The sequence below is a fragment of the Salmo salar genome, chromosome 07 (genome assembly GCF_965601325.2).
Source record: "Salmo salar chromosome 07, fSalSal1, whole genome shotgun sequence".
Lineage (NCBI taxonomy): Eukaryota > Metazoa > Chordata > Actinopteri > Salmoniformes > Salmonidae > Salmo > Salmo salar.
The window spans coordinates 49,879,583-49,899,093 of NC_138297.1; the positions used below are offsets into that span (position 1 = coordinate 49,879,583).

A 19,511-nucleotide genomic window follows, 5' to 3' on the forward strand; every position below is an offset into this window, starting at 1 on the left:
AAACCACAGTTGTAATGTAACCACAGTTGCATTTGGGAGTGCCGTTTGATGATGACGAATGCCTCATGTTGATCTTTGATCTCACCATCATCAGTAGAAAAGGAGCTTAGACAGAAAAATCATGGGTCCTCTGATAGAGGTTGTGTGTATATCATTTGTGTATGTGTGTGTACAGGATCTTAATTTGATCACTCTTTTGTTGCTGATCATTTTCCTGTGCTGCAGGAAATGCAGATTAGCTTCATGATTTATCATAATTTCACTGAAAACCCGCACTAAAAAACAGTTAAATTAACATTATTGCACTTTTCATGTAGCCACATTTTGGCAAGCTATTAGCCTAACCACCGATCAAGCAACGTTATGGACTAAACGTTAAAATCCTTTTGCTGCAGGATTATTTAGCTGCAACAATACTGGTAAAATTAAGATCCAACATCTCTCTCTGTGTGTGTGTGTGTGTGTGTGTGTGTGTGTGTGTGTGTGTGTGTGTGTGTGTGTGTGTGTGTGTGTGTGTGTGTGTGTGTGTGTGTGTGTGTGTGTGTGTGTGTGTGTGTGATTAAGGTTTAATGAGGGCTCTGGCTGCTGGCTGTGCATAAGAAAACTGGTACACCTTGGACTGATGTAGAGAACATGAAAACTATACAATTATCGGCCAATCTGACCACCAGTCCTACCACAATGTGATTGTTTAGAGCTTTGTGTTCGGGCTTTAACTGTTTCTTATTGGAGGACACCATGTTGCAGTGTTATTTATGATTCCCATGACCTGTTAATAGCAGCTCATTTTAAAGCATTTCAAGAAAAAAAGGGGACCAAACAGGTGATCATCATTAGCAGCTGAGAAGCAGAATGAATCACAGGCTATGACTCGTACAGTCCGTCATGGAGCTGCTTCAATACAGCAGGTCAGAGGAGGGCAATTTGAAGTTTGGCTTCGTAAAATGTCTTTGTGCATCTTGGTGGGCCCAGGCTGCAACAGTGAATTGATGAGTAGGATAAAATGTTCTACTGACAGGAGGTTGTCCAACATGCAGGTTGTATTAGGACTTGGGTCTACAGAATGCATCAATATAAATGCTGATTTTTGTGCTTAAAGTGCAAGTGTACTGCTGATCCTAGAGCTGTGCTAACCTGGGAGCTCTTATTATTAGCCCTGGCGTAGAACAAACCCCTGCAGCCCCGCAAGGCACTAACTCTGGGGACCCATGCACCCCCATGTCTACATTTAAAAAAAAATATATATAATAATTTGACTTTTAAATTGACTTTTATTTCCACATGTAGCGAGTGAATTGTTTGTGTTGTCCAATCTACATGGGTAGTAGGTGAAACAGACAGACAATATAGTTGTCATGCATCTAATTAGCCTATTTCTCAGTGGCGGCTACAAAACTTTGCGGGGGGGGGGGGGGGGGGGGCAGAGAAACTGTGCTCGGCCAGTAATTATTAGGAACAGGAAATTATGTCATTTTGCTGGTTCTCCACACATGCTGTTGACTAGTCACTATGCCTACTGTCAAATGAAATACTATGAATTGTCTAGTGAATGAAATAAGAAATTGTCTGGCTAAGTGCGTAAATGCGAAAATGCGAAAAGTTCATTATCGGCCAAATAATCTCCCCATATGCTGTCTCTTATCGAAGTCCACGCTCAAACACATATCTCCAAGCCCGAGGAAAGTTTAGGGGAAAAAAACTATAGGCTATCAACACTCCCTGTCTTAAAATGATTAGAACGATTCATTCCATATCTATACTTTTTCCAACATGTAAGCCTGACAAGTTCTTTTGTTATGCAAAACTATAAAATGAAATGAAAGTACAAAGCTGGCGATAGCATCACCAGTGTTTTACACTGAGCTGCTTTAATGAAATTTTCCTTTCCCAGAGAATCGACAAGCTCCATTCCCCTGGCGGAGCATTTAATTACAAAACCCACATAAGATTATGAAACTATACAGCATATGGTGAGAGGAACGGGATTCCTTTGATGTGCACTTGTAATGGCAGCAGTGGAAAAAAGAACGAGACAAATGCCTTTACCTCATTTGAATCAAGAAGCATCAGAGAAAGAGAGAGAGAGCTTCCAAGTTCAGCTCACTGTTCTCTCTTTTATTGCTAACTCCACCACCTCCCACCCCACCTCCCTCACCTTTCCCATCACAGCATTGAGACGTGTCAGAAAGCGGCGGAGAATCTGTGAGGGTTGTTAAAATGTCAACCCGTTTTAACGCTCTGAGGCTTGCAGGGTGTCATGGCCTTCCGACGGTGGAGAGCATGTGTTGTTCTGAATGGGGCGCCCTTTGTAATCGAAGGTGAAGCTCTGTGTTTAAAGGAAGCACTTGCTCGTCTAAGAGGAATCCACAAAACATGACAAACTGAGACGCTCGGGGCAGCAGCGCTTGTCTTCTGCTGCCGCTTCAACACATTTCACAGACTTAAGGGTGGGAGCGCGTTAGCAGGCTTGGAAAGCCATGTCATTCAAGACGGTGTTGTTTGACAGTCGGAAGCGGTGCGTTGCAAAGAAACCTCAGTGGTTCAGTAAGAGAGGGCATTGAGGCTGCTGGGAGATGATATGAGTCAATCGTACAAGGATTGTACAAGAATAAAACATGTGTCCATGAAAATGTAAAGAGGAGCCAAATGAACTAAATAAACATGAGGCACCTCCTTGAAGCTTACTGTACATCGTACCTTGATCAAGTAGACTAGAGTACAGTAATGAATCCATATTGCCATGACCCAAGAAAACAAAATAAGTAGCCTACTGTTTTGAGCCTAGTCCTTTCCATACAACTGACAATCTAAGTGAACATGCTGTTTTTCTATGTTATATTGCCCCAAAGCAACTATTCACTCATAGAATTACTGCACTGGAAATACACATTTTAATAGCTTCAAGAAAATCATTATTATTATGTTGACATTATGCCAATACGCCATTCATTTACTGATATTATTCTCGCAGTTCCATGCCTTTTCAGTTGTGATTTTATGAAGGTATTTTCTCTCCTGGCTGTCATGTTCTTGGAACTCAATAACCCCTAGATTTCATTAGCTCCTCTCTCGGTGTGATGTATTTACTCTGGTGACATCAATGTTTGTCTGCCCATGAAAGGCAAACAATGGTATTCTTGAGGGGGAGCGTTTGAAAAGGTAGGTTCTAGTTGAGTGGGGGGGACAACTGACTTTGAGTTTGTGGGCTTTGCTTTCATAATGTTCCATACAGTACCAATTTAGGATTTGTAGTTTGCTATGTTTTTATCTTTTACCATGAAAATCTTTAATGTTCTGAATGTACATTTTCAAAGTGTGTGTGTACGTGTTTAACTATTCTTGTGGGGACTTCTGGTCCCCACAAGAATAGCAAACAAACAAAAATTTGACCAACTGGGGACATTTTGTTCATCCTCACAAGGTCAAATGCTATTACTTGGGGGCTTAGGGTAAAGGTTAGAATTAGTTCAGGTTAGAATTAGGTTTAGGGTTAGGAAGTTAGGTTTAGAGTTAAGGTTAGGTTTTGGGGTTAAGGTTAAGTTTAGGTTAAAAGTACGGGTTAGGGATAGAGTTAGGTTTAGATTTAGGGGTTAGGGAAAATATGATTTTGAATGGGACTGAATTGTGTGTCCCCACAAGGTTAGCTGTACAAGACTGTGTGTATACATATTTGTTTTTTGTACAGTGTGTTGTGGCATAGCCCATAACGAGGACTCTGAAAGGAATCAATGTTCCATTCCACAATCGAGATACTCAATCTAAGGGCTGTTGCATAATCATTATGAAGCCTTATCAGCTTCATACTGTAGCCTACACTGTGTGAAGCATAGCTAAACAGAGTCAATCTCTGGTTTCTTCTTCCTACACCTGAGGAGGTTAAGGGTCACATGACAAGCGTTAAGTTAAGACACAACCACAGTTTATTATTCGAAGATGTTATCACTTGCACAGACGAAGGAAGCGTCAGAGATACCTGTTGAAAAGTTATCAGCGAATCAGAAATACATTTTAAAAAGTACTTAACCGGCCCCTACCAACCCCATGGACTATAGCCAGTATTGTAGAATGAAGGCATTTTAGCTTGCATACATTAACATAAACTTTACATGGACATTCGAATCTGAGCTTCAGCATTGTGCAACATAGACAAACTAACTGGATCAGCTGGCAGTTGATAGGAGGATTTTCAAAAGAACATAAGCAAACGTTAAGCACACTAAGGGTAACTCATTTGCGCACCACTTTCATTCATGTGTACATTTTCAAAAGTATGCACCTAGTGCCCCAATCTGCTCTAGATGAAATGAAAGATGATGCCCTTAGAATAAAACATGCAAATCAAACATGACCTTCAGTTTTCAGTTTTGGTGGTGTAAATCCTACACTGTAGTCTGCCCTATACATCAGTAGTCTACATCAATTTGTCCTTGGATACATCACATTCTCTCACTTGCCATTGGTTGGCCATTGATTGCAACTCTCATTTGAATAAGCTAAGTTCCCTACGCGCAGCACCATCAAGAATGGCCACCCACAATGATGGCCACCCATTTCAAAAATATGGAGGTGTAGATACGCCAATTCCAGTACCTGTGCCTTTTTTGTGCTCCTTTGAAAATCACCCTGCATGTTCAATGATTGGCTCAATACAATAAGGTTCACCAATTTTATATTTCTTCTTCTTACTATTTTCTGACCATCATTTGATTGTTAAAAACTGGATCGAATACTTGATATTGATGATACTCTGTTACAGTAATGATGCACAATGCATTCTGAGGGGGAAAAAACTATTTCCCTAAGGAAAACTATCACTTTCCAAATAATGTTTAGGCAAAATTCACCATTGTAATCCACTATAAGCAGAACAATGTTAGAGAATAAAAAGACATCTTGATGTCCAATGTGGTGATAGTCATGTCTGGGCTTTTCAAAATAAAGGTCCCCTCTACTGAGCAATCATTTAGTAGTGTCCACTCTTCTCTTCACATCCAGATGTCCTTTGTTACCCTGTGCTTGTAAGTCTTCCAGAAGATTCATAGTATAGTCTCCAATAGAGGGAGTCTCTATTTACAAAAAGGGTCGCTGCAATGTTCTTGAGTCCATGATGGTATTCCACAGGTAAAGACCCAGTAACATTTATTGATCCACCTGTAACACAAACACATTTCCATGAACATCAGACCATCCAGATTTCATCTCACAATTAATACAGTATGTGCAGTACAAGCAACGCCACTGTTTTCACCACCCAGTTGTTGAGTTATAAAAGGATTCTAGAGTGTCTTTGAAATGTAGACATAAAGGTTAATGAACAGATTAATTAAAAATCCATTGTTCTACATTCAGTCCCCAGTGACTACAGAGTCAGTTTGTATCTTGTACTTTTCCCAGAAGAATTTGAGGTTATTTGGTGCAAAGTAATCACAAGTCTATCACAAGGCCTTTTGCATCTAAAGTTTACGGTTCATCTGCCCGCATTATGAAATGACCTTTTTTGAAAAGTTTACAATTCTTAATCTCATGACCTAATCTTGTATGAATTAGGTGGTTGGTTTTCTTTGCTAGTTTTAATGAGAAAAGGCAATAAAGTGAGCAAAGAAAAGCTATCAGGAGATATTAGCGTCTCCGCTCACAGTGGTCAACAAACAAAGCAAACTCATTAGCGTTCGCAGCCACTGAAATTACCTCTGTCACACTGACTGCACAAGTCACACATGATTTTGTCCACTTCTTTTTCCAGATAGGGGCAAAACAATAATGATAAGCATAATACTAAATCAAGATTTGAAAGGCACAAGTGCTTTCCCCTGGATAGAAATGTGCTTTCCCAACTAAATGCCTTTCCCCATCCGTGCTGGGAAATGATTTGTAGTGGTAGGGCTACACTCAGTGGGGGGAAATTCCTTGAAGGAAATTGAAACAGAGAATATGTTTTGCAGTTTAGGCCAAGTTGTTGTTCAAATTTTTCCTGTTCCACCTTCCATATCAGATTCTGGCCTATCCTGACAGGGATGGTGTTTTTATCTTGATAAAGGACTTGTGTGGATAGAATTTGCCTTACCGTACAGACTGAGGTTTTCTGCCTCCCCTAGTTTAATGCTGTCAGATACTCTCAGCACTTCGGACCCTTCACAAGATTAAATTGCCCGTCATGAAGCTCCGGCTCTGACTGACAGCTCCTCGGCTCAGGCAAAAGTACATTCCGGAAAGGGCTTAAGAAACGTGCCTTGCGAGGAACACCCATAACACCTTCATAACGACGTTCCACTATCGATTCCAGCAGACTGTCTACCGACTAGGCCAGTCTGACAGCTGAGGGAAGCTGCCACGGCAGTTGTCAAGCTACATTTTTACTGCTGAACTTTGCAAAGAAAACAGGCACCTTTGACAGACTAATCAGCTATTTGACTGTGGACAGGCCCATTTTTCATATGTCATAATACACTGTATTCTCTGTCTCTGAATAAATTATCTTAAAATATAGTGATATAAAATTTAAATGACAACCCCCAGGCATCGCCTAACTTCATATTAAAAAATCTCTCATAATCATATCAAACACACTCTCAGTAAATTCCACAGATATTTAGGTTAGCACTACGCCACTTTGCATATGTGTAAGGAGAGAGTGTCTTCTTGTCGTTCATATTGCAATAAATTCTCCCCCTCAACGAGCCATTTACATTTCCGAGCTGTCACTGTGATTAATGTGGTACTAATTTGAGAATAATTCCATGCTACAAAGACAAAGAGCAGGCGCAGGCTTTTGTCAGCAGAGAAAGGAGCCTACACGAGACAGATCTAATGGCATCTCAGTGGAGTTGTCGCAGAAGGGGAAAATGAATGCATCGACTGAGATCATCATCACCAACAGAAGACAGGAGGAATTAAATAGGAATGTGGCACCTTCTGAAGGTTTTTCAGGCTGCTTTTAAAACATTTAACTCATAATCTCTTTCTGAATCATATTCAATCACATACATTGTGTTAAACCTAAGGCTGAGTGAAAACAATGAGCGAAACAGGCCTATAGCTGCATGGGTCAGAGGGTGACTCATGAAATCCGTAACACAAAGATACCCAACCTGGCTCGGCTCATTATTCACTGTACAATTATCATTTTCCAATCTATAATGGCTAAATGGGTTATTTGGACATGTTATGCTAGATAATCATTCTCCTGTTCATTCTCCTGCATTCTCAATAGGTTTTGCCCGTGGCAGGGAAGCACATTAGCGGGTAGATGGAAATACGCTTTCATTTTAATGTAAGGCAATTTTATTGAGATGGCATAATCACATTATGGGGAAGCAATGTATTTTCCATCTTCCAAAAGATGTTGAAGTATCTTGGATGGCAGGTAAAGCAATTAGAACACTCTCTCCAGCTGTTTTGTTGAATTTATCAATTTAAACCATACATTATCCATGTATAGTCATTACTTGCATCCTAATAAGTACAATTAAGGAGCATGGTGTAAATCTTATTTCTTCATTAAGCAAATGTTCAAAATAATAGAAATGGTTTGTTTGCTGTTTCTCACCAGCACTTGACACAGTAGGATGCAGATAATGTTTAAACTGTAATATTCAATATTTGCATTAAATGCAATAGTCTGAATTCAGAAAACAATGAACATTAACACTGATACTGGTCTAATTCAATCAAATTTATCTAACAAGATTGCATCACCTTGATTCGGTTCCGTGGCATCAAGGGTTACCAGAGCTGATCCCTGTCCGATGAGATCTTTCCGGCGTTCCGTGTTAACAAAGACAGGGGGAAAAGAAGAAGTGAAGAGATGGGTTTTACATTTCAAACCAGGCGAAATGAACACGTGCGTGAGGTTATTATGGTTGATCAATCCATCAATACAGCTGCAGCAATACCGGCCACCAAAAAAAAAACATTCCATTTTGAGGTCCCGACTAATCCCTGGATCGATAATTACAGGCTCCAGACAGGTGTGGTGTGGCCAGTTTAAATAATTAAGTACATGGAAGGAGGCAGAACTCAAGTCTAGGGGTCGTCATAACCCAGGGAAGGATATGGGCATCGGGTTACCGCGTTAAAAGCAAGTAATTGGAGTGAGTAATTTGCACGTTTCGGTCCTCAAATGGCTCTGATAGTGCTAAGGAGACATGTTGGACCCTCAGATATAGGCCCCCGGGGTCCCAGTAGTGACTGCAAACATTAGACCGTTTTAGCAATGGCACGGCAGAGTGCTGTAATTTCAGACTAAACAGTTTGACCTTGACCAATGATACTAATAGGCAAGGTCAATAGATTGAGAAACATATAGGTGCCTTCTTAAACTGAAGTTGACTGTACTTGGCTACTATGAGGACTACTATGACCGCTACCATGTTGGTACTCCGTACAGCTGAAATTAAATTCAATGGCTTGTTGCCACTGTCTAAAGTGCAATGTGTTGATTACGATGACCCTTACCTTGGTAGTCTTTATCTTGTTCCCCGTGGCGCAGCTCCATCCCTTTAGATCTGGGAGGACTTTACACTCCTCCCCATCCAGACATGGATGCATCTGACACCACCACTTCTGCTCCACTATAGAGGCTAGGGGAGAACAGAGGCACCGTTATGATGAGCAGCTTTGAGAGATACTAGGGAGACATACAGGAACAGACATGTTCCTTGTTTTACAAAACACTAGGGCTGGGAATTGCCAGGGACCTCACGATACAATATTATCACGATACTTAGGTGCCAATACGATATGTATCGCGATTCTCACGATTCTATATGTACTGCGATTTTGATGTTCCAAACTTATTGCTCACTATGTGTCTGCTGCAGAGAGAGACATGAGAGAGCCATGAGAAAATTAGTTTTGATTAGTCAGGGAAATACAAGTGCTGAAAACATGTTGGCCCACAATTTAAAAATAAGATGGAGAACAAGCTATAGGATGAAAAATAGCGGCGTTTTGGCGCATGTACAGCTGATGAGCGCTACCTAACGCTTACGCTAACTACCGATTTCTTTTACAAATCAATACTTGGAGTCAAATATTGATAGAATATTGGCAAAAAATAATATGGTGAAACGTAACGGTATCGACCCCCCCCCCCCCCCATCACCACAAAATACCATGAAGTTGTTGTATTGTATTTAATGAGAGCCAAACCATCATGCACAGAGACTTATTTGTATCCCACAGGCATGATTATAACAGCAATTTTGTGTAAAGCACCTTTAGAAGTGACAGTAATTGTACAACGTTGGCTGTATCATACGGTTTGATGTCCAACAGAATACATTTCAAACACTTAACAATGCTTTGAGGAGGTGATCAGGCTCAAACTGAGATGAGAGCTCAGGTAATCCCTGGATGTATAAAAAATAATAATTAAAAGGTTAAGTGCTGATCATTTTTCAGAGATCACCCGTGGAGCACTTTAAACTGGGCGCCATTGGCACAGCGCTTTAATTTGCTGAGAATGTCAATACTCAAATGTCATCGAATAGGTCAAACGCATCTGGTGCCAGACTTTAGGTGTGAACTGCTTTTCAAGCCCAAATTGAGGCAGTTCTTTCTGCCTGGTTGGTGGTCTGACTGCCACATTAGTGTGGGTAAGTGATGTTCTGGGACTGACATGGCATAGATGTAAGTCAACTTCAAGTGCCTTTTTTGAAAATGTGAGGGTTTCAAATCGTCCCCTTCCCTTAGAAAGCATAGTGATTGCTGTGCACTTTCTATTGATTTCAAAGCAAAAACTTCCCTTCCCACTTCCTGTAGACCTAGTAGCATAATAAGGACTTTATGGGACAATGATACATTAGTCTTAACATTCTGATATACAGCACTGTTAATCACCTACATTCACTTTGCAATACAAGGGAACAGGTTTGGAGCCTTGCAAATTAATCTGTGAGCTTTTGAATATGATACCAGGTGCACAAGGAATGCAGCAAATATAATGTAAGCTAAGCAAAACTGGGAGGTTTGTGAATTCACGGTTCTGTGGTCAAAACTTCAGCCTTGTGGAATTATAAAGCGGTTTTGAGTATATGTAAAGCTGAGTTGACTTTGCAGTGAGGCCTGTTGAAGTGTAGCTAAACCTTGAATGTGGAAATCAGAGTGGCTGTATGATATAACCCAATGAAAGGAAACATGACGCAGCAGTCGTCAGCTTTATGCTTCAGAAGAAGCACATCTACCATGAGGGCTCCCGAGTGGCGCAACGGTCTGAGGCACTGCATCTCGGGGCTAGAGGCATCACTACAGACCCTGGTTCGATTCCAGGCTGTATCACAACCGGCCGTGATTGGGAGTCCCATAGGGCGGTGCACAATTGGCCCAGCGTCGTCCAGGGTTAGGGTTTGGCTGGGGTAGGCCATCATTGTAAATAAGAAATTGTTCTTAACTGACTTGCCTAGTTAAAATAAAGATATGTAAATCAAGTACATATCTTTCTACTGGCAACTTTGAAGCACTCAAATCTACAGTTCACATGCAAACATACACTGATTTCATTATTGATACAGCATTAGACCTATAAAATGATGGTCAGTATTGACATTCGTATTCTGTACATTGAAAACCTCTTACGAATTAAGGGAATAGAAGAGATTTAAGGAATACATCTGTTTTTGAAAGCCAAGAGTACTATTGGCATACTTCGCTCACCATATATAAATCAAATGTATATCTAATTTCACACTTATTTCACAGAAACACATTCCCTGCTTGCCACACATGAGAATTGCTCCAAAACAAGGAGCAGCCACTTATACCCCTGATCTGTCAGTAATTTGAGGATTAAGTCGTACGGTATTAATGGGAGGTGAATCTGGCTTCAAATCAAATCAAATTGTATTTGTCACATGCGCCGAATACAACAGGTGTACAGTGAAAGTTGTCCTGTCCCCTTAGCAGAAAACCCCCTCCAAAGCATAATGTTTCCACCTCCATGTTTGACGGTGGGGATGGTGTTCTTGGGGTCATAGGCAGCATTCCTCCTCCTCCTCCAAACACGGCGAATTGAGTTGATGCCAAAAAGCTCAATTTTGGTCTCTTCTGACCACAACACTTTCACCCAGTTGTCCTCTGAATCATTCATATGTTCATTGGCAAACTTCAGACGGGCATGCACATGTGCTTTCTTGAGCAGGGGGACCTTGCGCGCGCTGCAGGATTTCAGTCCTTCACGGCGTAGTGTGTTACCAATTGTTTTCTTGGTGACTATGGTCCCAGCTGCCTTGAGATCATTGACAAGATCCTCCCATGTAGATCTGGGCTGATTACTCACCGTTCTCATGATCATTGCAACTCCATGAGGTGAGATCTTGCATGGAGCCAGCCCCAGGCCGAGGGAGATTGACAGTTATTTTGTTTCTTCCATTTACGAATAATCACACCAACTGTTGTCACCTTCTCACCAAGCTGCTTGGCGATGGTCTTGTAGCCCATTCCAGCCTTGTGTAGGTCTACAATCTTGTCCCTGACATCCTTGGAGAGCTCTTTGGTCTTGGCCATGGTGGAGAGTTTGGAATCTGATTGATTGCTTCTGTGGACAGGTGTCTTTTATACAGGTAACAAACTGAGATTAGGAGCACTCCCTTTAAGAGTGTGCTCCTAATCTCAGCTCGTTACCTGTATAAAAGACACCTGGGAGCCAGAAATCTTTCTGATTGAGAGGGGGTCAAATACTTATTTCCCTCATTAAAATGCAAATCAATTTATAACATTTTTGACATGCGTTTTTCTGGATTTTTTTGTTGTTATTCTGTCTCTCACTGTTCAAATAAACCTACCATTAAAATTATAGCCTGATCATTTCTTTGTCAGTGGGCAAACGTACAAAATCAGCAGGGATCAAATACTTTTTTCCCTCACTGTACAGGGGGGTACCGGCACAGAGTCAATGTGTGGGGGCACCGGTTAGTTGAGGTAATATGTACATGTAGGTAGAGTTATTAAAGTGACTATGCATAGATGATAACAACAGAGAGTAGCAGCGGTGTAAAGGAGGGAGGGGGGCAATGTGAATAGTCTGGGAAGCCATTTGACTAGATGTTCAGGAGTCTTATGGCTTGGGGGTAGAAGCTTTTTAGAAGCTTCTTGGACCTAGACTTGGCACTCCGGTAACGCTGCTGTGCGGTAGCGGGCTTGGGCCCAACGTTGCAGTGAAGGCGTAAAATTGGTTTCTGGTGGGAAAAGACAACACATATCTGGGTGCCTGAAGATAACACTCATTGAAACGGCTCTGAGATTCACAACATCTACTTTCACGTCCTATAGGTACAGTGCCTTCAGAAAGTATTCACACCAGTAGAGGCTGCTGACTGGAGAATGGCTCATAATAATGGCCGGAATGGAGAAAATGGAATGGCACCAAACATCTGGAAACCATGTGTATTGATGCATTCTGCTCCAGTCATTACCACGAGCCTGTTCTCCCCAATTAAGGTGCCACCAACCTCCTGTGATTCACACCCCTTGAGTCAATACATGTTAGAATCACCTTTGGCAGCGATTACAGCTCTGAGTCTTTCTGGGTAAGTCTCTAAGAGCTTTGCACACCTGGATTGTACAGTATTTGCACGTCATTCTTGTTGATCTTTGCTAGACAGCCATTTTCAAGTCTTGACATAGATTTTTAAACCAATTTAAGTCAAAACTGTAACTAGGCAACTCAGGAAAATTAAATGTCATCTTGGTACGCAACTCCAGTGTATATTTGGCCTTGTGTTTAGGTTATTGTCCTGCTGAAAGTTGAATTTGTCTCATAGTGTCTGTTGGAAAGCAGACTGAACCAGGATTTCCTCTTGGATTTTTCTTGTGGTTAGCTCTATTCCGTTTCTTTTAATCATTAAAAAAAATCCATAGTCATTGCTGATGACAAGCATACCCGTAACATGACGCAGCCACCACCATGCTTGAAGAATGGTACTCAATGATGTGTTGTGTTGGATTTGCCCCAAACAACACTTTCTATTCAGGACATAAAATGTATTTCTTTGCCACATTTTAGCAGTATTACTTTCTGTATAGGCCTTCATTTTTTCACTCTGTCAATTAGGTTAGTATTGTGGAGTAACTACAATGTCGTTGACCCATCCTCACTTTTCTCCTATAACAGCCATTCAACTCTAACTGTTTTAAAGTCAACATTGGCCTGGTGAAATCCCTGAGTGGTTTCCTTCCTCTCTGGCAACTGAGTTAAGAAGGATGCCTGTATCTTTGTAGTGACTGGGTGTATTGATACATCCAAAGTGTAATTAATAACTTAATAACTTCACAATGCTCAAAGGGATATTCAATGTCTGCTTTTTTTACATTTATACCCATCTACCAACAGGTACCCTTCTTTACGAGGTATTGGAAAACATCCCTGGTCTTTGTGGTTGAACCTGTGTTTGAAATTCACTGCTCGACTGAGGGACCTTACAGAGATGAGGTAGTCATTCAAAGATCATGCTAAAACACTATTATTGCACAAAGTCCTTGCAACTTATTATGTTACTTGTTTAGCACATCTTTTACTCCTGAACGTATTTAGACTTGCCATAACAAAGGGGTTGAATACTTATTGACTGAAGACATTTCAGCTTTTCATGTTTTATTAATTTGAAAAGCATTTTTTAAACATAATTCCGCTTTGACATTATGGAGTATTTTGTGTAGGCCAGTGACAAAAAAAATCTAACTTTAATTAATTTTAAATAAGGGCTGTAACACAACAAAATGTGGAAAAAGACAAGGGGTATGAATACTTTCTGAAGGCCGTGTATTTGGCATGTTCAGCTCATTCTAATAGGACCACATGGTTCTACAGACTATAGGGAATGAGAGGAGGAGTACAATTCAGCAAGGCCATTACTGTAAAAGGCAGAGACACTACTGAGTTGTAAAGCATCAGACTCCACTAAATGTAAGGAATTTTAGGTTGAAAAACAAGAGACCAAACTAATTTCCCATGAGGATACGACTATGGCACAGGAGCACTTCTGGTAAACACTGTTTAACACATTTCATTACAGTTTAACACTTGTAAAGTGCATTGTAAAGTTTAAGTATAAGACAAAGTATAAATGAAGCCTCTGTGGATGGCTATGACTAAGCACCTTGTGGTCTGAAGCGTTACAAAATTAACAACAATTCTTAAGAGCAGTTTCACTAAGGAAGATGGTGCGAGCTCATAATATAAAGATTTAATGATGATCTCAGCCTAATCTCCTCCTATTAGTCCGAGTGGAACAGACCATCAGCAAAAAATGACACATCGATAGCACATTAAATATTCAGCTGGAACGTACCATCTACACAGGACGGGGCAGCTCTGGTCGTCCCGGCCACTTGTCCAGGGAAGCAGGAGCATTTAACCGTTTGGGAGCGTTCTTCTATTTTGTTCTTGTTGCAGCATCGATGCAACGCCACAACCTCACAAGTGCCGGTTCTGACTTGATGCACTGTAGAAAACATAGAACAGAATGAAATCAGAATTAGCCACTTGATAAGTCAGTAAATGCTTGTCAGAACCAAAATAATGCAACAGTACTTCCACATAGCCTAAAACTCAAGTTCTTGTCATAGTGCAGCACAGAAAAAAGAGCCACAAAGCAAATACTATTGTATTACTTATGCTGTGTGACTACAAAAAACGTTAGAATCAAGCGTTCATTTTTAACAGGCAATAGAGTAGGCCTACTATATATCAATTGTAGAGTTAACTTTGTATTAGGTTGGCTAACAGCCTGTTCACATAATCAGAACACTGAAGGCAGGTAGCCTAGTGGTTAGAGTGTTGGATGTGTAACTGAAAGGTTGCAAGATCGAATTCCTGAGCTGACAAGGTAAAAATCCGTTGTTCTGTCCCTGAACAAGGCAGTTAACCCACTGCTCCTAGGCTGTCATTGAAAATAAGAATTTGTGACTTGCCTGGTAAAATAAATAAAATATACCTGTTAAGGGAGGCTCCCAAATACTTATGCGGTATCCAAACCCTGAAGGTACAGAATAACTCCAATTAAGCTTTAAAACAGTTTTTAACCGCAAGTATCAGCCGAGGAATTAGTAGGCTATTCTGCCATTCAAAAAACAATTGAAAAATACCTATCTTAGGAGTTGCTGTATTTTGAGCCAATTTACAGCTCAGGCTACATTGTCTGAATTATTTAGAGACTGTGCTGCTTCCTGCTCTTTTAATTACATGTGACATTTTCACGAGGAGTCCGTCCTTCTGCAGAGGCAGTTATTGCTCACTTGGTAAACAACAAATGAAAAGTGCTGTGGAACCTTCCCACTGATTGCTGTACTTTATACCAGTGAAGCCAGCCAAGCTTATTTCATTACATTGCTTTTGCATGCCTTGTTATGTTATTTTCTTTTTTTCAATTAGGCAGAAATGTCGTAGGAGGAGGTAGGGTATTGAGTCGACTGTATTGCAGCTGCATCAACACCTAAAGTAACATCCTCAACACCACCATCACTGGGACACAATGTGAAAGAATCACACCTCAATCAATAACATTTGAATGTTTCCAATGGCTTCGATCAAACTGAATGCAGTGGTTGATGAACTCACAGTAGCAGATAAGAGTATTATTGCTCAGGTGAGATTCCTCACACTAACTGTCAGGAGTTCAAGCAGATGAGTAGTCGTGCCATGTTATAGAGAGGTGTTAGGTATAGGCCTATAGATCAAAAGACAAGCAGGAAGTGAAAAGGAGGGAGGCGGAGCTCTTTTTTGATAATACACAAGTTTTTATAGCGCTTCTGCTATCGCCGTCCCCCCTGTCCCTGCTCATACATCAAAATAACTGAGGAGCAATCGCTTGAACGTAGCGGGAGTTTGACTCACACTCTAGTCGTATCAAAAAAGATATGAAAGACAAATACGTTTCTGCCGGCGTTGCTTAGATCTATGTAAAAGTAGCGCCACGCTGCACACAGAGAGGAATAGTTTTTTTTTGAGTAGATTTGGAGCTCTAGCCGTATGACCACTGTGCTGTCCTGCTATGAAACAGAGGTTTTTTTATGTACTTGGGAATGAGTCTTTTCCCAGAGTCCCAGAGAAGCGCCTTTCCCTGCTGGGCCGGTGCATGGGAAAGGAGTGAGTGGCTTTATACACTGGTGAAAAGCATATTCCAAGGTGATGAAGAACTGGTGACCCATGTAATTGCTATGCACTGACTACAAATTGATTCTCTGGGTCCGTGTTAGGAAAGTGGTACCAACACTACAGTTCATGATTATATTCACTTTTTATATAGCCATTATTTCTCTCTGTTTGAGAGGCTTTTGGCCAGGCCGGTCTCAGATGTACAGTACAGAATGTCTCGATTTTTTTTAACCTTCAAATCAATTCTGAATATGCAATTTTAGCAATAGCGCAAGTGAAGACAACCAGCGGCAAAAATAGCTTTTCAAATCATTGATCCTTATGGTGTTCTGCATCTGACATCCGTAAAGCTTGAGCCATAGATAGAAACGTTTCTTATCGTTTTTATCATGTAAATTGGTCGTGAACACATAAGATACATTTTATTGCAGGGCTCCACTGAAGCGGACAGTCTGTGTAGTGAAATCCTCAAGGCATTCCACAAATCAGATTAAGAAGTGAAATCAAATGTATTTTCCGAGGGCAATGCAATTGCTGATCTATTCCTCACCAAGAAGTATTGATTGTGCTGTTTCAGGAAAAAAATAAAAATAAATAAGACTCCCAAATGGTTGGGAACTGTGCTCTTGAGGAAAAGAACAATGTTAATTTTTTTGGCAATCCATTTGCACTGTTACCAGCCAACGGATTTCCCAACAAACACTGGAAATCGACAAAGAAGATAAAATGCACTTACAGACATAATAGGATCCTCGTTCTGGGTTGCCCATAATTCAAATAGAATTGCTCCAGTATAATGGGGGGATAAGGACATTCTCACAATGTTTTTAAGTAGGCTGAATAGGTCGTAAACCTTTGGAGTGAGACCATGCTTCATTGTACATTTTATTGCAATGCGCTAATGGTCTATGACAGTAATTGGACAAACTAAAGCGATATGTTTAGTCTAAGTGCTAATTGTATGTGTCCAGTGTTTTCTCATTGGATCAATACTAGGAAAAATATAGATGATCAGAAACATTCCTCCATTGACTTTACAAGGACAGTGGATCATTGTAGTGATAAGGATTGTAAAGGTCCTTGGACATCTTATTCCAAGGATGTGTATCCGGTAGGAGTGCCCATAGGGTCAAGTGCTCTTGTTGTGCCTCTCCAGTATTGCACCTTGACCGTGTAAACAACTCAATACAATGGCAAATACAAGGTGAACCAGAGAGAGCAACTCGGAAGGCGAGGCAGATCACTCTTCCTGCACATCTCAGCAAATTAAAGCCAACACGTCAAAGCGCAAAGAGGGAAGAGTTGTTTTGAAGATATACAAATTTATGCAGCTTTTTGCTGACAGAAGCCACTAATATAAAAAAGTATTGCGAGCACTCAAATAGGACACAAAGTGCATTAGAAAATCAATTTCTTTGCTTGCCGAAACCAACAATATTTACTTAGGGTGGTTCTTTTTTTCAATGGTATAATTTATTTTTTTCTTGTGTTCTCTGGGAATATTTTTTTTTCTTCGACTTTGAACGTGTTCTGGATTGATTTCATCCCTGGAATGATAACAGGTTTACAGCAACAGAAATAACACCCGAGGGAAATTAGAGGGCTGCTGAAGCTATCAGATAGAAATTGAACGTGTGCGAGATTATTCTGATCCAATTCCTGATGAGCGCCTTGAGTAAGGATCGCTGCCAATCAAAAGCCACATGCTGGAGGCCCATGCCCTACTTTAATTGGTCGACAGACAGAAGAAAGCTAAATATTTTCTGTCATGTCCACGAATGGCCACCCTGCATGTCTACGGAATCACATTGCCAATTATCTGCGACAGTGGATTGTCAGTGAGGTTCTCAGTGTTGAAAACAATGAGGCTAAAACATTCGAGTTGCCCCACACTTGTAATGTTACTGAGATGCCATAATTGATCTGACTGGGTTCTAGTGATGTTCTAGTGGTGTCCCAGCATGTCAACAGTCTTAACAAGACAAGGGAACTATTTTGAATTCCATCTCTTTCACACATTTAATCCCTATCACACAATCCTTTTTCGATGGAACATCAGGTGCATTTAATCATCTATTACCTAAGATAAAACATCTAGGCATACTATAGGCTATATAAAGGTATTATAATGTGAAGGCTCAGAGATCAGACATCATCTAAACTAGCAAGATGAATGTAGTTGCACCCCCTTTTGCCCTCACAACAGCCTAAATTCGTTGAGGCATGGACTCTACAAGGTGTTGAAAGCATGCCATCGGTCCGCCTGGCACCTACTACAGTACCATGCCCCGTTCAAAGGCACTTAAATATTCTGTCTTGCCCATTCACCCTCTAAATGGCACACATAAACAATTAATGTCTCAATTGTCTCAAGGCATAAAAATCCTTCTTTAACCTGTCTTCTCCCCTTCATCTACACTGATTGAAGTGGATTTAACAAGTGGCATCAATAAGGGATCATAGCTTTCACCTGGATTCACCTGGTCAGTCTGTTCATACTGTTTTGTACACTCAGTGCATATACAGTAGGCATCTGCCAAAATGAGCGTAAAAAAATGCAATGAGCATGCTCCACTTTGTCCATGACAGCCAACAGACGCTCATCATAACACGCCCCTTCTTACAGGTGTACCGTACTGTCCTTACCTCTGACACCTTCTGTTGGTCTGGCCATCTCCAGCAGAGTCACCATGCAGACCATTAGAAGTAGAACCCCTTTACTTCCTTGCTGTGTGTGTCTCTCACTCATCCTGCGAGAGAAAAACAGAGAGGGTGAAGAGAGATGCACGGCTACACTTAGTTTGTTTTAACAATGGTTATACACTTATACACAAGCATCCCATTGTCTACTTCAGCATCTCGCACGTTACGCATTTAGGTCATCCAAAACATGACCGTTGCGTCTCAGTGGTCTTAAGAGACTTCCACTCTCCACATAGCTATTATTCATCAACGTTGATCTGTAACAACTGAACAGGTGAAAGAAAATCATTCCGTTGGTTTCTGCCATATTACTTTTACCAATCGTGTCTATTTGGATCAGTGCGAAAAGAGGAAGACATTTGACTATTGATGTCCCATGGTTCACATTCATTCTGCTCCTGCCTTTTCAAATCCACTTCCAAGAAAGGCACAACAAGTGTCCATCTAGTAGTGTCTTCTCCTGTGTTGTAGGAGATGTGCTTTAAATTGCATCAGACATCTGGCCAACCTCTGCTGACCGGAAGCCTATACACTAGTCAACTACTCATCTCCACCTTCATTTACCCCCTCTATCTTTTTCTGCCCATCCCTTCTCTAGTTTCATTCACTTGCTTTACCTCCGTCTCTACCATATTTCCTAATGAACTCTCTCTCTCTCTCTCTCTCTCTCTATGACGGAGCCAAAGGGCCACTCAGAGCAGGTGAGGCCCTCTGCCAC

The 19,511-nt window shown here is 40.9% G+C and overlaps 1 protein-coding gene across 1 annotated transcript in view; it reads right to left on the minus strand.

Annotated features, from left to right (window-relative positions):
- Window positions 1–3,897: 3,897 nt before the first annotated feature.
- LOC106609476 (chemokine-like protein TAFA-2) overlaps window positions 3,898–19,511 on the minus strand; it is a 57,365-nt gene continuing 41,751 nt past the window's right edge. Inside the window, exons 2-6 of the mRNA XM_082977726.1 lie at window positions 18,737–18,840; window positions 14,286–14,438; window positions 8,455–8,579; window positions 7,696–7,752; window positions 3,898–5,151 (exon numbers count right to left, since the gene is read on the minus strand). Of these exons, the coding sequence (XP_082833852.1) occupies window positions 7,723–7,752; window positions 8,455–8,579; window positions 14,286–14,438; window positions 18,737–18,839 (411 nt within the window). The 5' untranslated portion in view covers window position 18,840 and the 3' untranslated portion in view covers window positions 3,898–5,151; window positions 7,696–7,722. The remainder of the gene's footprint in view (window positions 5,152–7,695; window positions 7,753–8,454; window positions 8,580–14,285; window positions 14,439–18,736; window positions 18,841–19,511) is intronic.